The 19,398-nt window shown below is 40.8% G+C and overlaps 1 protein-coding gene across 1 annotated transcript; it reads right to left on the bottom strand.

Moving 5' to 3' along the window:
• Window positions 1–723: 723 nt before the first annotated feature.
• MAPK1IP1L (mitogen-activated protein kinase 1 interacting protein 1 like) lies at window positions 724–18,250 on the bottom strand. Its single transcript, XM_054448643.2, has 4 exons — window positions 18,093–18,250; window positions 8,588–8,609; window positions 6,967–7,674; window positions 724–5,682 (listed from the first exon to the last, which is right to left on the bottom strand). The coding sequence occupies exons 2-4, from the start codon at window positions 8,603–8,605 to the stop codon at window positions 5,671–5,673; spliced, it is 738 nt and encodes a 245-aa protein (XP_054304618.1). The 5' UTR covers window positions 8,606–8,609; window positions 18,093–18,250; the 3' UTR covers window positions 724–5,670.
• Window positions 18,251–19,398: the final 1,148 nt, after the last annotated feature.

Raw genomic sequence — 19,398 nt, 5'->3', positions numbered from 1 at the left:
CGCCTGGGTCAGGTAACCCACGATAGCATGTTTGTCAGAGCAATGTCATCTCACAACAGGAAAAAAAGAAACTGGCCCTGCTCCAGAATGGTCTTATTTCACCATCCATTTCATAACTCCACTTTAGGTGAATACCTTCATGGGATATTGCATAACATATCAAAAACAATTTAAAATTTTACAGCTGCATTTTGTCCAATCACAAAGCAAAAAGCAGAAATTCCTTCCAAAAGTGGCACTGCAAAGTATTCATTCATTCATTGCCCTACTGAAACTGGGAGTTCCAAGGAATGCCAGCAAAATCTCCTGTGGGAAAATGGTAAACTCCAAGTTTAATAATGTGACCCTCACTAAATGCGTAGCAGTTAATGATAAAAGTAGAACTATCTTTCATAACAGAAAGTGGGGGAGTGAGGGGAGTAGGGACAGACAGAGAAAGTTCCCTGACTTCATATTATCGTATATACAGATAATCTGGTTACCAAGAGTAGCCTAGCCTTGAAAGAAGAGAAAATCACCACAATGGACACCATGTTGCTGAGAGGGTTTGCGGAGGAAGGGTGGTTTCCAGACATCCTTAGTGAATGCAGGTCACATGCAAAGAGGTTATCTCAGGCCCTTTTTTCTTCCTTTTTGACAACAAATTTGCAGTTAATTAGGCTCTGGACTTGCTCAGAGAAGCCCAGAATTGGGCCTAAAGAATAAAATAACATGAAAAATCTGTGAAACCATGAAAATACTTTTAAAAAAGTTTCCAGGTATAATACACAAAAGCAAACAAGTTTATCTTAAAAAATATCAAGTATCACATCCATAGCCTATTCCTAATTATAATTACTTCTTAAAGCAACATTTGTCTTTGTTTACAAATACAGCAGCAGGTGATAAAACCTAGTATCGCAAACTGATTGCTTACAATTTATAATACAAACAAATGTATATGTCTCAAATCACATTTTAGGCAGTTTAACTTAAAATGCATAGACAATTACATACATTAAATTTGTCATTACTGTCAGTGAAAAATCACAATTTCAAGAAGAAAATTACAACAAACTTTCATAGAGCACACATAAGAAGTCAAGTTTACTTAATGGCAACAAGTCAGTATCTGCTGATCAGTGACAGGCAGTGAAAGTGCCTTTATCCAGGGGTAAAGTGAAGAGGCAAACTATCCTGTTACTTTGCACACTTGAATTGTTGCGCTGATCAACACTACAATCTTGAAAAACATTAAATTCTTAAAAAAAAAAAAAAAAAGGTATGCCACATGTTGCCCTTTAAGATGCCCAAAGGCTGGTTACAATTTCCACCAGTAGCAATCCTAACACGTTTATCTAGGTAAAACTAATAATGAATGGGTGTGCTAATGAATTCTGTAATGTTACTTATAGACTATGAGCCTCTCAAGGACAGGGATTCCCTTATAGCTGGCAAAGAACCTGGATCAAGGACATATTGTCTACTGAATAAATGACTCAGATGTTTTCGATAGCCAGAAGCTTGCCTGGCATTTACAAAATACTGATTATTTTATTGGCAATTTCTCTTTTACTTGGCAGAATTCTGAAAATAAAGTGTTTGTCTTCAATACTAAATATTGCTTTATTAAAATCAAATAGTCTTCCCTGAACGCCACCTACAACTTTCTATGCATAGTACAATATATCAGTGTGATTTATCTGAATTTAGGCTTATGCTTTTCAAAAACTTGAATGTCTGTGCTTAAGTTTTATTTCCAGGCTTTCTAACCTTGGCATTTGATAAAGCTAGCTTCTATCATTCAGGGTGAGAAAATCGAGACATTGGCACTTATTGTTTAGAAGTGTAGGCAATTGACTGATATTCAACCTAGGCACAGTCTTAACAAAAACTCTGAGTAGAGCTTTTTTCATCTACACAAAGTTTCAAAAGCTGTACATTTGAGTACCACAGGTAGCACTAATTATTTATGAGGTAATCATGGGCAAATTGATTGGTTTTTTTAGAAAATATCCCAATAGTCCATTGTGGTGGTGGGACTGACTGAGACAAAATATATACTTTCCTCTGCCCTATTACTATTCTCTAATGAAGACAGCCAACAGTAAAATGGACAAAGCAGTCAGTCCTTGGGTAATTAAAAAATGTATTGTCTATTTCTGAATAATCAATATATTACTTTACACAAAATAGGGCTGAGTCAGAGCTGTAAATGGTGTCTTCAAAAGCATGAAAAGATGAGAAGGCGGCAGGATGGGACAGACAAGCCAAGGTCTTTGAAGTGCTCCACTTGATTCTTGAGAACTGGGTTTGAATGAGGACCTAAGGTCTGTTTTAATTTTTGTCTTTCTGGTTTCAACATTTCAAAACCTAATATTCCAACTCCAGAAACAGTATTCCTGAACACATCTCAACTATTTCCATTAGATTTTATTTGAAAATTCTTCCTCTGAAGCCCAAAAGTCAGCACATTCTATAATCTGTATCCCCCTCAAGACCAAATATACTTGCTAACAAGCAGTCTTTTCCATAAATCAATTTCAGCCTAGCACATCTTGTTTTGAAAGCAACATTATTACCTTTTAAAAAGGAAAAAAAGGTCACGCGTGGTGGCTCACGCCTGTAATCTCAGCACTTTGGGAGGCTGAGGCAGGCAGATCACGAGGTCAGGAGTTTCAGACCACCCTGGCCAACATGGTGAAACCCCCCTCTCTACTAAAAATACAAAAATGGGCGTGGTGGCGGGCACCTGTAATCCCAGCTACTTGGGAGACTGAGGCAGGAGAATCGTTTGAACCCAGAGGCAGAGGTTGCAGCGAGCCGAGATCACGCCACTGCACTCCAGCCTGGGTGACAGGGCAAGACTCTGTCTCCAAAAAAAAAGAAAAAAGGAAAAAAGCCTTTCTCAATGCTGTTCCCCATTTCTCCACTAAAACTCCTGCTTTTCTTAACTCCACACCGAACCAACCCGAAATACTTTTTGGCCCAGAATGCCAACAGGAATTGAAGAAAAGATGCTTTACAAAAATAACAATATAAAAGCAAATTCTATTATCCCTTTTATCTCCATTCTTACATTAAAAAAAAAAAAAAAATTGGCTGGACGTGGTGGCTCACGCCTGTAATCCCAGCACTTTGGGAAGCCGAGGCAGGCGGATCATGAGGTCAGGAGATCGAGATCATCCTGGCTAACACAGTGAAACCCCAAATCTACTAAAAATAAAAAAAAAATAATAATAATAATTAGCCCGGCATGGTGGCGGGCACCTGTAGTCCCAGCTGCTTGGGAGGCTGAGGCAGGAGAATGGTGTGAACCTGGGAGGTGGAGCTTGCAGTGAACCAAGATAGTGCCACTGCACTCCAGCATGGGCGACAGAGTGAGACTGTCTCAAAAAAAAAAAAAAAAAAAAAAAAAAAAAAAAAATCTCCCCCAAATGCCAGTTGTAAAGTCCTTGAAAACAAAGGGAGTACAATAGCAGTATGATTTAGGGCACACTGGACAGTATGGGCCACTAGCAAAATTATTATACTTATAGGGAGTAGTAATCCCAAATTGTGTTCATGGCCCTTCAAATCCTTTAGCAACAGATTTTCTCCCGAAATCAATGGACTTCATAATTATAGATTCCCAAACCTGCTATCTCTTCTTCCTAGTCAAATTATATTTGCTCTAGTGTTAAACTAAATACTGCTAATTTGTCAGCTTATCCCAATGTAGGACAGCCAAAATAACTGTAAGGAGAGCTATCTTTGCAGCCATCTCACTTTTCACATTACTTTATCCCTCCATGGTTAACTGACATTTTGATATTGATAATTCAAGCCAAGGCTACCTGCCTTGTAGACTGGCAGGCTACTTTGACAACAGAGTTCAACGTATTGTAGACAGCTAACACCTGTCCTCGAAGAGAAGTGAAAGAAAAAGCTAACAACGTTCCGCAGTCTGAAAATATCTTAACAAATTAATTTCTACTTTCTCATTTCTAAAAGCTTGAATCTATCATCTAGTTAACATAAGGGAGGATTAAACACTGAATGTTCCTCTCAAAGGTAACCATTTTGCTTTCTTAAAAGGAGGTAGCTATCAAACCAAAAAACTGGCAGCATTTGGCATTCTTGACATTTTAATTAGAGCAGAAATAAACTACTAAATATTTTATTTCTAAGCAGAACAGAGCTCCAGCATAAATCCTGTTTGTCTGAGAAATTCACAATACATTTTAGAAATCCAATGGATACATTCAAAATGTTATCTAATAAATAACAAGGTCAGGTCTACCCCAAATCTAAGAATCTGATTTAAACATAAGGTGCCAAAAAACTACTAGGGCTGTTTTTTGGTGGTTATAAACAATACTTAATATTTAAGCAACACAGTCACACTGCTTTAAACTTAGTTGCAGAGATCTACAATTTATTATTATTTTCAGTATTAGAGCTAGAGGGTAATTTTTTCAAAGATGGCACTCAACTCCACTTATTTACCTGTCAACAAATACAGAACCGAACTGTTAGCCATAAGCACTTTACAAACAGACTCAGGAAACTATGCAGTAGACAATGACATAGCTTAACCAGACTCTGAAAAACAGATACATATTTTGATTCACACTTGTACAAAGAGAACAGTCATGTCTGCATGACTTAAGGTTCTCTAAACACAACTGTTTTATGTTTTAGACCCCTGGAGTGTGCCAGTTTACCTTATCAGGGAGGAATCAAAGGATGTGCTCCTTCTAAAGAACCAAGGGCAAGTGGGGTGGGGGTGGCTACAGGGAACGCTCTGGGCAAAAGAGCTGCCTCAGGTTTTTGTGGGAATGAAAATTACTTGTTGCAATTAAGCAATTCCTAGGGTTTATCTAGTTTGAGGTTCAAAACAAAGGAAAGAATTATTTCCTTCCTCAAGCTCTTCCCAAAGCAATATGCACATCTCATAATCAAATCTCAAGTAGTACAAAGAGATAATCAATTATCTAAAAATTTAATTTACATACATGTTGGCCTGGATTAAAAACAAAAAAGTTAGTTTCCATAAATAGCAGACTTTAGTGCTGTATGACCCAATGACTAAAAATAAAACCAGGAAGTTTTTACTAAAAGCTCAAGGATAAAAATGAACACTGGCTGGCTATTGAACTCCACATCTGACAATAATTACTGACAGTTTAAAAATGTATATCCAAAATATAACCTCAAGAGGACCAGGTTTATTTGTCCGACAGAGCAGCTCAAAATGTTGAGGCATCATTTGTTTGGATTATGATGGGTTATTCTTAAAGTTTATTTATTTAGAAGGGGAAAGTGATTATAGAAAAATACTTGAAATAATTTGCCAATGAAGTTGCAGATTCTAACAATAATCCACATCTTAGATTTTTAAGTGTGTAGTTTCATAGTTTAAACAAATTCTGTCAAAGAGCTATTCAATATACTTTATCACTTTAACTTTCCATGAAAACCAAATAAAAATCACATCTGAATGATTTACTTCTATGCTTTTATCTGATTGTATACATATGATGTACTACACATCCAAGTACAAGAGGCAGTTATCTTCTCTGAGAGGTGCAAGAGTTGTTCTTTCATGAATGCCCTCTAATAGTGAAACCAGCAATTTTTATATATGCATTCATGTGCATATATATGTACTTCAAAAAGCAAAGCGTCATCTCTTCGTCCATTGTTAACTTAATGGTAAGACTGCAATAGAAAAAAGAAAAAGTCAACTTCTAGATTTTGCAAATGGAGTTTATTAACTCCTTACTGTGGCTTAAAGTAAATTTATTGCTTAATAAATCCAAACAGCGAGTCACGTCATTTACTCTGGCATACACTTTGCAAAACAAGTATTTTTAGATAATATATATAGCAAGAAATTACACTAATGCAAGGAGGAAGTTTTAGGGGTACTTTAAAGATTTCTTTTCCTTTATAGCTGGATTGGATGTTTGACTAATCTAATCAGAGATCTGACTAGTTATTTTCGTATTAAGAGTTAACAGATTTTTTTTTTTTCCTGGCTGGGCGCGGTGGCTCAGGCCTGTAATCCCAGCACTTTGGGAGGCTGAAGCAGGCAGATCACTTGAGGCCAGGAGTTCAAGACCAGCCTGGCCAGCATGGTGAAACTCCATCTCTACTAAAAATACAAAAATGAGCCGGTGTGGTGGCACACGCCTATAATCCCAGCTACTCAGGAGAACTGCTTGAACCTGAGAGGTAGAGATTGCAGCAAGCCGAGAGACTGCACTCTTGCCTGGGTGACAGAGCAAGACTGTCTCAAAAAAAAAAAAAAAAAAAAAAAAAATTAACAGATTTTTTTTCCTAAGGAAAATCTTTACTCTGCGTTTGGATACTCGTTTGGCTTACCTCACAGGGGAAGTGGGGTACTTTTCCATTTGGTTATATGACCAAGGCAGGCTCCTCAACTAAGATGTTAACCCCACTCTGGCTTGTCTGACAGTAAAGCATAAAGCATTACATGTAACTGACAATAAAGAATAGGGGTGTAATCTTGAGCTCGAGAACTGCTTGAAAGACGAACAACATTACCTACTCATTGCCTTGGATTCTCTAAAAATCTACCTCTATCAAGCTAGACAGGCAGAGACTGCTTTTACTGAACTGTACTTTGGTGTGATGCTATAAAACAATACTGAGAAATAATAATAATAAAACAAAAAGCCCAATGAAATGAATCTCCGAGTTTACCTAAAGGATGCTATTGAGGACACTGCTTACTACATTACAAAGTCTTTAGAGATCTTTGGAAAATTTTTCTTTTTAGCACAAGGAATACTTAAAACAGTGCTTTCATCCTTTTAAATGCTTTACCTGAAGGTTTGAAATTTACTCATTTAATATACACACATCCTCTTTTAAAAACTTAAAAGCCTTCTTAATCTTCCATCCAAAACTGGGGAGAAACAATCTTTCAGTTGTGCTATGTACAATTAGTACACTTTAAATAACAAATTGAACACTCACATGGGGGCCACCAGGCATTGGTGGAGCACCAGAAGGTCCTGAAGGCACTTGGAAAGGATTACTGGGAGTAGGATAGAGTCCTGGTGTGGGATACGATCCTGTAGGGGCAGGATATGGTGCTGGTGGTCCCCAGGCTCCTGGTGGAACGGTGCCCCATGGAACAGGTGGTGCTGCCCCAGGGGCCTGGGGAGGAGGAGGAGCGGGATATGGGCCTGGAGATGGATATGGCATATTAGGGGTAGGATACTGCCCTCCCATTCCTGGCGCCCAAGGTCCAGAAGACATGGATCCCCATGGACCTAAAGGACCAGCTGCAGCTGGATCTGTGGGTGCACCATATGGTCTGGGTAGCTCTGGAAAGGGCATATTTGGTGTAGGATATGGCCCTGTGGGGCCAGGGCCTGGCACAGTTGGGGCTGGATAAGGACCACCAGGTGGGGGACATGATGGTCCGGAAGGAGGAAAGGGTGCTGGGGGTCCTGGAGGTGGTCCGGTGGGAGGCACGGAGGGATACATTCCTGTTGGTGCTGGTCCAAAAGGCACAGTGGAGGGTGTTGCACTTGGTGGGAGTCCAGATGGCACTGAAGATGGAGCACTCGGATTATTCCAAGGGTTGGAGCCTGGCCAGCCTTGAGGAGGTTGGCCAGGTTTTGTATTGCTCACAGCAGAGGTTTTGGCAGGGGAGTGTTCAGGTAGTGCATCTGCCAACTGGAATACAAATCAGATACGTCTTATCTATCCTATTTAGGGAAAAGTTATACCAAACACCATTATAAACCCACACAGAATAGTAACCTATAGGGCCAGGGATTATAAACCTCAAGAATATCTTCAAAAGCTAAGCTAGTCATTTAAAAATACTCTATTTAACATAAACCTTGAGATGTTACTTTGTGTATCAACTTTACAGTGCAAATTCTTCAGAGAAACTCGTTTTCTAAATACAACTAATCATATTGTGCTTCATTTCTCTGCTGTACTAAGATAACAAAGCACAGTAATTAAGAAGATAGAACTAACAGTCAAGATATGGATTTGAATCCTGGCTTAACCTCAAAGGAGCTACATACTCTGAGATAGAGCCTCTTCAGTTTCAAAAACTGTTTTAGGGTTAACTTGAGGCTTAAATATGATAGTTCATGTAGTACACTTTAACAGAGTGCCTGGTATATAATAATTTCTAATAAATGTTGGCTATTAATACTATCAGGTTAAAAGAGAACAATAGAAGTAACATCTTAAATTTTCATTTAAGGATTCATAAAGAAATACAGGAAACATTTCCAAACATGCTATTATCTCAGTAAACTAAGGGAAATCACCTATCAAAATCTCTTTCCTACCCCTAAAGCCAAGAATCACAAAAAGCATCTCTTATTTATTTATAGACAGAGTCTCACTCTGTCGCCCAGGCAGGAGTGCAATGGCACGATCATGGCTCACTGCAGCCTGAAACTCTTGGGGTCAAGGGATCCTCCCAAGTAGCTAGGACTACAGGTGCACGCTATCATGCCTGGTTAAAGCATCTCTTTTAAGTGAAAAGATTTACGTAGCCCAGTTAAGACCATGTTGTTTTTCTTAAGAGATGAAAAACTTATCACAGATAAACTGATCAACTTACCGAAAATTCATCAGACATTTTCCTAAAAAAAGAAAAGAAATGAAGGAAGAAAGAAAAATTTCAAAATCAGTGTTCACCATTTCTTAAATATTCCTTAAGGAACTTTCTATGCATACAGTATTATTACTTAAACGGAATCTTATTTATGTAATGTGTTTTTCTTTACATAGGAAAGTTTTCCATAATAGTTCATACAGCTCTATTCATCCCTTTTAATGGCTGCACATCATACAAAAATGATTTGCAATTTAATTTACATTCTTTTTGTAGCAGTATAAGTTGTTTTAAGTATGATACAGTGAACATCTCTGAACACTTCTTTGTTCGTGTGTGAGAATCTATCACCAGGAAAAAGCACTGGACATGGAATTTAGAGTCAACAGATAAATTTATCTAAAATCCATTTGAAAAGTCCATGCCAATTTATACTCATTTCTCTAACTCCTCTTTTACCACTGGATATTATTAAATTTATTGTTTATAATGACAATAGATATTAAAAATTAGCGTCTTATTTTAATTTACATTTCCTTGTCTTTTTTTTTTTGGAGACAGGGTCTCATCTGTCACCCAGGCTGGAGTGCAGTGGCGAGACAGATCACAGCTCACTGCAATCTTGACCTCCTGGGCTCAAGTCATCTTCTTGTCTCAGTCTCCCTAATAGCCGGTACTACAGGTGTGTGCCATCATGCCCAGCAAATTTCTTAAAATTTTTAAAATTTTTTGCAGAGATAGGTGTCTCACTATGTTGCCCAGACCTGGTCTCAAACTCCTGGGCTCAAGGGACCCTCCTGCCTCAGCCTCCCAAAGTATTGGGATTATAGCCACGAGCCACTGTGTGTACTCCCAAATTTAAATTTGTTGATGTCCTGGAGTACTTTTACCAATTTTTAAATTGAAGTATAATTAGCACTCAACAAAATGCAGAGATCTTAAGTGTTCAGATTAACAAGCTCTGATAATTGTATACGCCCCTATAACCACCCCAAGATACAGAACATTTCTCACTCCAGAAAGTTTACTCATGCTCTTTTCTAATCAACTGCCTTGCCTCATGGCAGTCAATTTTTGACTTAATTTTGCTTGTTCTTTGACTTTATATAAATAAAAGACTGTATGATCTGGCTGGGCGACAGAGTGAGACTCAGTCTCAAAAAAAAATTTTCTCCCAAATTCCTTTTATCTGTAGATCTCTTAAAGGGCATATTTTGGTTATACAAAAGTTTTAAATTTCATGTCATCAAATCTATCAATCTTTTCCTATACGTGGCTTCTGGATTTTGTGATATATTTACAAAGGCCTTCCCTACTCTGCCTTGCTTTCATATAGTATTTTTATGGTTTAACTTCTTGTTTAAAATCTTGAAATTCTTCCAAACAATAATTATCAACTATCTATCTTTTCTCAGCTAATTGGACAAGCTACCTTTACTACACTCTACTGCTGCCATTTATAACTACCATCTATACAATATTTACCATGAAACATGGAACATGGTGGTGAACTGTGCACCACCTCACTTGGTAGCTCTAGAACCCAGATACAAATTTTATTTTCACCCCCAGTTTACAGCTGGAGAAGAGGAAGCTTGGCAAGTTAACTTGTTTAAGGTCCCAGAGCTAATGACAAGGAGAGAAGCAGTTCAAACCCAGTATGACTCCAGAGCTTAGGCTCTTAACAAGCAGGCTATAGAGCCTCCTTCATTTCCCACAGATATTGTGGACTTTATTCTTTTCTTTTTGAGACAGAGTCTTGCTTTGTTCCCCGGCCAGAGTGCAGTGGCACCATCATAAGCTCACTGCAGACTCGACCTTCTGGGCTCAATCGATCCTGCCCAGCTAGTTTTTTTGTAGAGATGGAGTTTCACCATGTTGCCCAGGCTGGTCTTGAACTCCGGAGCTCAAGTGATCTGCCTGCCTTGGCCTCCTGAAGTGTTGGGATTACAGGCATGAGACACTGTGCCCAGCTGACTTTATTCTTTTCTACTGGTCTGCAACTGTACCATTCCATTTTAATTACAGAAGCTTTACAATATATTTTAAATAAACATTAATGTGAGTCACCCTACGGTATATATTTTTTTTTTTCAGATTTTCCTGTCTATGTATTTTTATTTTTTCCAGATCATTAAAAAAAAATTAATGTTAGCATTCTGGTTGAAAATGTATTATATTTACAGATTAATCTAGGGGAACATCTATTTAAAATGTCAAATCATCTCATTCAAGGACAAGGTATAGTATAGTCCCTCGGTATCTGAGGGAGATTGGTTCTAGGACCCCCATAGATACTCAAATCCCAGGATGCTCAAGTACCTGATATAAAATGGTGTAGTATTTGCATATAACCTATGCACATCCTCCTGTATAAATCATCTCTATATTATTTATAATAAAGTGTGAATATTATATAATTATATTAACATATTTTCTATTGTTATTTTTATTGTGTTTCCCCCAAGTATTTTTTTTTTTTTTTGAGACAGGGTCTCACTCTGTTGCCCAGGCTGGAGTGCAATAGCATGATGTCAGCTCACTGCAACCTCCGTCTCCTGGGTTCAAGAGATTCTCCTGCCTCAGCCTCCTGAGTAACTGCGATTATAGGCACGCGCCACCATGCCCAGCTAATTTTTTGTATTTTTAATAGAGACAGGGTTTCACCACTTTGGCCAGGCTGCTCTTGAACTCCTGGCCTCAAGCGATCTGCCCACCTCGGCCTCCCAAAGTGCTGAGATTACAGGCATGAGCCACCGCACCCGGCTCCCTGAATATTTTCTACCAGCAAATGCAGACACAGAGGACTGTTTAGTTCCCGTCCTTTTCATGTAGTTTATTTTCTTGATCAGATCTCCTGTATACATTTCTTTTAAGGGATTTCTGTTAAACTTTTCCTTGTGGTTGTAAATAGGCTCTTTTCTTCCACTGTATTTTCTAATTGATCGTTCATATATGGGACAGGGTTTTAAAATTTTAGTCTACAGCAGGTCCTCGAAAGACATTTCATTCAACTTTGTTTTGTTATAATGTTGATGAGAAGAAAAAACAAAAAGTCTCAGCTGAGGTCACTGTCTGTGTGAAGCTGGCTCATTCTCCCATCTTTATGGGTCTTCTCCAAGTACTCCAGTTTCCTCTCATATCCCAAAGATGCACATGAATGGATGTGTCTATGCGGCCCAGTCTGTGAGTGTGGGTGTGGGTGAGAGCACCCTGTGCTGGGATGGCGTCCAGTTCAGGGCTGGTTCCCAACTTGGACTCTGAATTGCCAAGAAAGGCTCCAGCCATTGAGACCCTGAACTGGAATAGGGAGGCAAATAATTATCTTTTTATTAATCTTTCTTAAATGTATACACAGCTCACATTCATTTCAATTTTTTTTGAGACACGGTCTTGCTCTGTCACCCAGGCTGGAGTGCAGTGGTGTGATCACAGCTCACTGCAACCTCGACCTCCTAGGCTCAAGTGGATCCTCCCACCTTAGCCTTTGAGTAGCTGGGACCACAGGCGTGCTAATTTTTAAAATTTTTAGTAGAAATCATTAAAAAAAAATTTTTTTTTTTGAGATGGAGTCTCGCTCTGTCGCCAGACTGGAGTGCAGTGGCGCGATCTTGGTTCACTGCAATGTCCGCCTCCTCGGTTCAAGCGATTCTCGTGCCTCAGTCTCCTGAGTAGCTGGGACTACAGGTGTGTGCCACTACACCCACTAATTTTTGTATTTTTAGTAGAGACGGGGTTTCACCATGTTGTCCAGGATGGTCTCCATCTCTTGACCTTGTGATCCGCCCACCTTGGCCTCCCAAAGTGCTGGGATTACAGGCGTCAGCCACTGCGCCCAGCCCATTTAAATGTTTAATACTAGAAGTGTTCTGGGTTTTATTTATTTAAAAGTTTAGTGATGTTTTTGTTACCAGAAATATGCCACAGGAATTTAACTGTTCTTTATATTAATTAACCTAGGGTAGGAAGCATCATTACTGAATTATTTTATTCTTCAAAGTTTTTCACTTGATTCTCTCAGATTTCCAGATAAAAAATATGCCATTTGCAAAAAATAATTTTCCTTTTCTAATATTTATGCACCTTTTCTCTTTTGCACCCGCTAGGACTTAAATAATGAAATGTTAAGGAGTGATAGTGGGCACAGAGGTCTTGCTCCAACTCTCCTGGGAATGCTTCTAACGTTTAAGTATGATTCCCATTTTTAGTTTGAGATTTTAAAAAATTACATTATTTTTAATTTATGCCTATGGTATTATTTATTCCCATTCTGTTAGTTAATAAAGAAAGCAAGAAGACATTAAATTCCCTCAAAAGACTTTTCAGTATCTAATGAATTGATCTCATGCTTTTTCTCCTTTGACCTATCAATACAGTATTAATATAGAGCAACCTTCGTATTCTTAGCATCTTATTTCTAATTATGATTTGGTTATCATGAGGAAAGGACAAGAACCCAAGCCTATTCCCACTGCTATATCCTTTTTATTCAGAATATCAAAAAACACGGCCGGGCGTGGTGGCTCACGCCTGTAATCCCAGCACTTTCGGAGGCCAAGGAGGGCGGATCACGAAGTCAGGAGATTAAGACCATCCTGGCTAACACAGTGAAACCCCGTCCCTACTAAAAATACAAAAAATTAGCCAGGCGTGGTGGCAGGCGCCTGTGGTCCGAGCTACTCAGGAGGCTGAGGCAGGAGAATGGCGTGAACCCAGGAGACAGAGCTTGCAGTGAGCTGAGATCAAGCCACTGCACTCCAGCCTGGGTGACAGTGCAAACTCCGTCTCAAAAAAAAAAAAAAAAAGCCACATACAACCTATTCCCATGTTAAGGTTTAACATCAATCATATCACACAATAAAATTTTTAGGACTAACAGTGTAGAAAACATATGGTAAGTTGTAAGGCTAACATGCTTTTTAAACAGGGTTAGCCTTTCTGAAATAGAAAATGATTCTGTATCAAAGTTCATATTAATTCTGGAGTTGAGAATCAAAGTGAACCAAATGGTCTTGACTGTTCAGGTTTTCAGAATTATACAGTTACCTAGTCATAGAATTACATAAATTATTCTACAAGTTAATAATATTCAACTGATTCACAATACTACTTCCAAGTCTGGAAGATAGAATCTTGTGATTAAAAAACGAAGCCCTAAGCATAGGAATTAGTAACAAGTTCTGTTCTACAGCACCGTCTTAGTAAAGTGACCAGCTCTCCATTCCTAGAACAAACAGCATTCATGTTAGGGTGATCCCCCCTTATCTGTGGTTTTAGTTACCTGAGGTCCGAACATATTAAATGAAAAATTCCAGAAATAAACAATTCGTAAGTTTTTGTTTTGTTTTTGAGACGGAGTCTCGCTCTGCCACCCAGACTAAAGTGCAGTGGTGTGATCTCGACTCACTGCAACCTCCGCCTCCCAGGTTTAAGTGATTCTCCTACCTGAGCCTCTCAAGTAGCTGGGATTATAGGCATGTGCCACCATGCCCGGCTAATTTTTAATTTTTGGTAGAGACGGGGTTTCACCATGTTGGCCAGGCTGGTCTCGAACTCCTGGCCTCAAGCAATCCGCCCACCTCAGTCTCCCAAAGTGCCGGGATTAGGCATGAACCACTGCACCTGGCCAATTCCTAAGTTTTAAATGGGGCAAGAGAATGTTCTGAGTAGCAAAATGAAAGTTTGCACCCTCCTGCCTAGGACGTGAATCATCCCTTTGTCCAGTGTATCCATGCTGTATATGCTATCAGCCCATCTTGGTTATTAGATCTAAAAAACATGGTATACTTAGGCTTCGGCAGTGTACATAGACTTCAGTTTCAGGGATTCATTGGGGAGTCTTGCAATGTGTCCCCCTAGGATAAGGGGGAACAACTATAATTGGAAGCATTCCAATTTGCTCTTTGGAGAATACTTTCATTAGAAAAGGTGAAAAACAGAGTTGGACATGAACGTTTCAATATGAGGAGAGTTGCAGAACATAAAAAGTTTAGGTTTTCTAACAAGCTATTCTAAGCCACGCTTGGTAGTGTGCACCTGTAATCCCAGCTTCTCAGGAGGCTGGGGCGGGAAGACCGCTTGAGGCCAGTAGTTAGAGACCAGCCTGGGCAATATAGTGAGACTGTTTCAAAAAGAAAAATAAATAAAAATATAAAGCTATTCCAAAATATCTGAATCATCGCTAATTATTAAGATGAGGCCAATGTAACCTTGAACTCATAAAAAAAATTTATACTCAAGAAAGGCTTTCATTTTTTTTTTCTTTTTGGAATAATCTAAAGCTATTATTTCCAAAACTTTGTTACCATTTTATAGCATGATCCATCCATCATCTGAAAAATAATACTTTTTATTCTCTGAATAGCAAGAATAGTAATTTTAAAACAGTAGAAAATGTCTTTTGACATACACTAGAAAAGTAAAACATAACATTTTTGGAAACTCTCATGGCTGTCAGGGTAAAAATCATGGGTCAGGGAGGAGGGTGGTTAAGAGAGTTGAACTCCATGAATTACCAGTGGAGTTCATGGATATTTCACACAGCCTTCAAATTGTGATAGAGTGATAAACAGTATGGGACTACACAGTGATGAAACCCGGACATCAATCCTTTTGACCGTATCTTCTGACAAAAAACTTCTCAATAAGAGATCATTTTCCATCTGTAGAAGTTATAATTCCTGCCCACTGCACAGAAAATAGTAACACACTTAAATCTATAAAGTGCTATATACATGTTAGATATTTGTTAGGCGAAATTAAGCGAAATCAAAATTTTTGGGTTGATTTGTTTAGTATGGTGGGGATCATATGTATCGTACTGAAAATATAAATTAATGGCCGGGCGCGGTGACTAAAGCCTGTAATCCCAGCACTTTGGGAGGCCGAGGTGGGTGGATTACTTGAGGCCAGGAATTCAAGACCAGCCTGGCCAACATGGTAAAACCCTATCTCAATTAAAAATACAGAAAATTAGCTGGGCGTGCTGGCAGGCACCTGTAATCCCAGCTACTTCGGTAGGCTGAGGCAGGAGAATCGCTGGAACCTGGGAGACGGAGCTTGCAGTAAGCGACTCCGTCTCCAAAAAAAAAAAAAGAAAATATAAATTAGAAATTAGAATACATGCTAGTTTTTAATATTGGCTCATTTATCTGATTATGTTCCATTTTTTACATTTGGGCAACTCAAAAACGGGGGTTTTGAAATGCTCAAAAATCTGAAACTTTTTGAGTGCCACCATGCCGCTCAAATGAAATGCTCATTAGAGCATTCTGGATTTTGGATGCTCAACTGGTGTAATATAAAAAAAATCCAAAATCTGAAACACTTCTGGTCCCAAGCATTTGGGATAAGGGATATGCACCCTGCAATATTTCTTGGCATTTAGTTATATACTTATTGGAACATATGTGCCAAACAATGTGTTGGCCTTTAGAGAAATTACAGTATTACATGGAGATTCCTGAGATGTGATGTCTTTTGCGGTCCATAAGGACCATAAGGAAAGAGCTGGGAGTAGAGGGCGGTGAAATGGGCCCTAGGAAAAGAAGAGCAGTTAGTGTAAAAACTGGGAGAATCTGTGGGGAGGTATAAGCAGTTCAGATGGGTTAGAATATAGCAAGAAAGGGAAGGGGTATGAAAGTCTTAGCAGAGAGACCTTAGAAGAGGGTTTGAATTACTTCACTAAGAGTCGGCTCATCTGAATGAACCTGAACTATAAAGAACAGGCCATACTATTTGTAAAAAGCACGCAGTTAAAAACAAAAAAACAAAAAAAACAAAAAACCAGGCCAGTAATGTCGCGAGGAACTAAATGGGACTCTGCCCAATCAAGTGCCTAAAATAGTGCTTGGGTGGAAAACAAATACCAAATTCTCTTTTCTTTGTATGTGGACATCTAACTTATAGGTAAAAGAGTAAACGTTAAAGTATGATTATCTAGCTATAACTGCAGCTCTTCACTGGTTGGTTCGGCTAGAGTTGACAAGTCCAACTCTCCAAACTTGAGGCAAAGGAAGATCGGAATCGTACCCACATCATAGATTTGCTGTAAAACTTATATAATAAACAAATCTCTTAGTCACTGCCTGGAATATAGCAAAAACTCAACAAATATTAGCTTTTATGATGCCTACTTTTAGGTCCATAAATCTTTATCTGCCCTTCTCAATCCAGAGACCTCTGAAAAAATAAACTTTCCCAAGTTTGGCTCAAAACTTACATGGTGGCAAAATGTGACCTGAAAGCTATTTATAGTTTCTATTCGCCCCCACTTAGAATGAATGTTCACATCTATTGCTGCAAATATTAATGTTGGATTATGGGGTGCTCCACTCTGCTGGGGGTGTTATCTCTCTTCTAACATGTTGTCTTTCTAAAAAAATGAAGATAAAATCCAAGTATTTTTGAATTCAAAACACACTAGCTTCAAAAGTTTCAGCTAAGAGACTGGGGATGGATTTTACCCTGGAGAGAGGAAAAGAACATTCCAATATTTGCAATTCACTCCAAGTTTCTGAAGCAAACTCGCTTTGCATTGTGGGCTCAGAGATGCCAGCATGAAAAATTTCTATTCTTCCCCCAAAGAACACCAGTGAACAAAGAACTTATGAAATGTTTCTGAAGGCTACCTTTGCTTGTAATGAGGGTTCGTTTTCAAAACAGACCTTTACAACTCCCAGGGGTGTATTTCTCTAGTAGTAAAACTAAAAAAAATTTTTTCGGTCGAGTGAGTCTGGCTTCATGCTTTAACACTGGAATCTTTACCTATTAAAAGCTGCACTCTTGCTTTTCAAGGTAAAGAGGAAAACGGTCCCGCTATGCATACGCTATCGCAGGTATGTGCTCCTCAGTCCGAAAAAAGGAGATCACTGAATTCTGCCCTTCTCGTGGTTTGCCCTGGGTATTCATCTAATGAATGTAACCATGAGCAATTCCTCTAGTAAGTCACAACCAGAACGTTGTCACACTGCGGATTAACAAACGCCCGAGATTCTTGTAAGAATCTTTTGAGGCCTTTCCCTTTTTATTAAAAATTAATGAATGGGTGTAATAGGGTGGGGGTAGAGGGGAAATCGGGGCCAAGGGGCGCGAGGCCGGCAGCCGTTCATGGACGCACGAACAAAGGGAGTCCGGGATCAACCGGAGCGAACCGGCCTCCGAGCGGGTCGCGCCCGCCGGGAAGGGGTGGGGGAGGGGCCGCCCCGCGCCCGCCCCGCCCCGCAGCCAGGCCTGACGTCAGGCGCCCAGAAACCCGTCGGGCGCGACGTCAGCGGCCTCCGACACCTTCTCCCTGGGGGGCGATCCCCAGGCAGCCCGCAGCATGGAGGAAGGCGACCGAGAGAAACGCTTAGCTCCGGTCCCAGGCAGGCGACCACGGCCCGAGCACTGGACGTGACTCGATGCACCTCGGTCACCGCGCCCGCTTCCCGCTTGGCCGCGCCCGCGGGCTCCGCAACCCTAGCTCCCCGATTCCCCTTCACGACTCCCACTAGTACCGAAGCAGCCTCACCCGGCAATATCCGAGACCGCAGTAGGGTCTAGAAGCGGCGATGGGTCCGAGGGACTGGGCCCTGAAGACACGGGCGCAGCCTGACTGATGGCAGCTAGAGCAGCGGCGGCAACAGCACCAGCAGCGCGCGGCTCCTCCTGGCGCCGGAACAGGAAGCGCCGAGCGCACCGCCTCCGCCCGCTCTCCCCCTCCCCTCAGGACGCGCCGCGTGCGCCTCCCGCAGGCCCCTGGCGGTACTGCGGCTCGCCAGGCCTAGGGGGATGGGCTCCACCTGGCGCTGGCGCGGGGCCGCTTTCTCCTGGTGGGCGGGCTGAAAGCTCCCAGAGTTTCCGGAGTTCCGAGGACTCGGAGGAAACGCCAGTGGCCGCCGATGTTCACGGCTTCCCGGCGGAAATTGCTAACTTGTCTTGAGTTGCTTGAGGGCTGATTCTGGATTCCCTTTGCTCAGCGGTTTTTACAGCTAGGCCTCGAAGGAGGCTGGGTATGGACGCGGTCTGATTTCGGCCTGACCCGAGGACTCAGGTCCTCGAGCCAAAAGTGGGGAGAGGGAAAAGATTAATACAGGAAAGGGAAGACGTTTGCAAATAGCTTGACAAATTCATATTTGCTGTCTTTGTAGATTTTTCCTCATCAATGCTTCTTCTACCATGTTCTTTTTTGTTGTTTTTGAGACGGGGCCTCTGTCACACACGCTGGAGTGCAGTGGCGCGATCTCGGCTCACTGCAACCTCTGCCTGCTGGTCTCAAGCAATCCTCCCATCTTAGCCTCCGAGTAGCTTAGACTGCAGGCATGTGCCACCACATCGGGCTTATTTTTGTGTTTTTGGTAGAGATGGGGTCTCACCCTGCTAGCCTCAAGCAATCCGCCCGTTTCGGCCTCCCAAAGAGCTGGTATTACAGGTGTGAGCCACCGTGCCCAGCCGCCATCTTCATTTCTGAATAAACATTACCTCCTGTGTCAGGCACAGATGACATGACCCCAGTCAAGGAACCTACTAACTAGCAATAAAGATGTCGTGATAATTATATGGTGTGCAAAATATATACATATATGTAATATACTTTTTTTTTTTTGAGACGGAGTCTCGCTCTGTCGCCAGGCTGGAGTGCAGTGGCGCGGCGCGATCTCGGCTCACTGCAACCTCTGCCTCCCGGGTTCAAGCGATTCTCCTGCCTCAGCCTCCCAAGTAGCCGGGACTACAGGCGCGCGCTACGTTGCCCAGCTAATTTTTGTATTGAGACGAGGTTTCACCATGTTGGCCAGGATGGTCTCGATCTCTTGATCTTGTGATCCGCCCGCCTCGGC

Source organism: Pongo pygmaeus, chromosome 15 (genome assembly GCF_028885625.2).
Source record: "Pongo pygmaeus isolate AG05252 chromosome 15, NHGRI_mPonPyg2-v2.0_pri, whole genome shotgun sequence".
Taxonomy (NCBI): Eukaryota; Metazoa; Chordata; class Mammalia; order Primates; family Hominidae; genus Pongo; species Pongo pygmaeus.
This window is presented reverse-complemented; position numbering and strand designations above follow the sequence as displayed.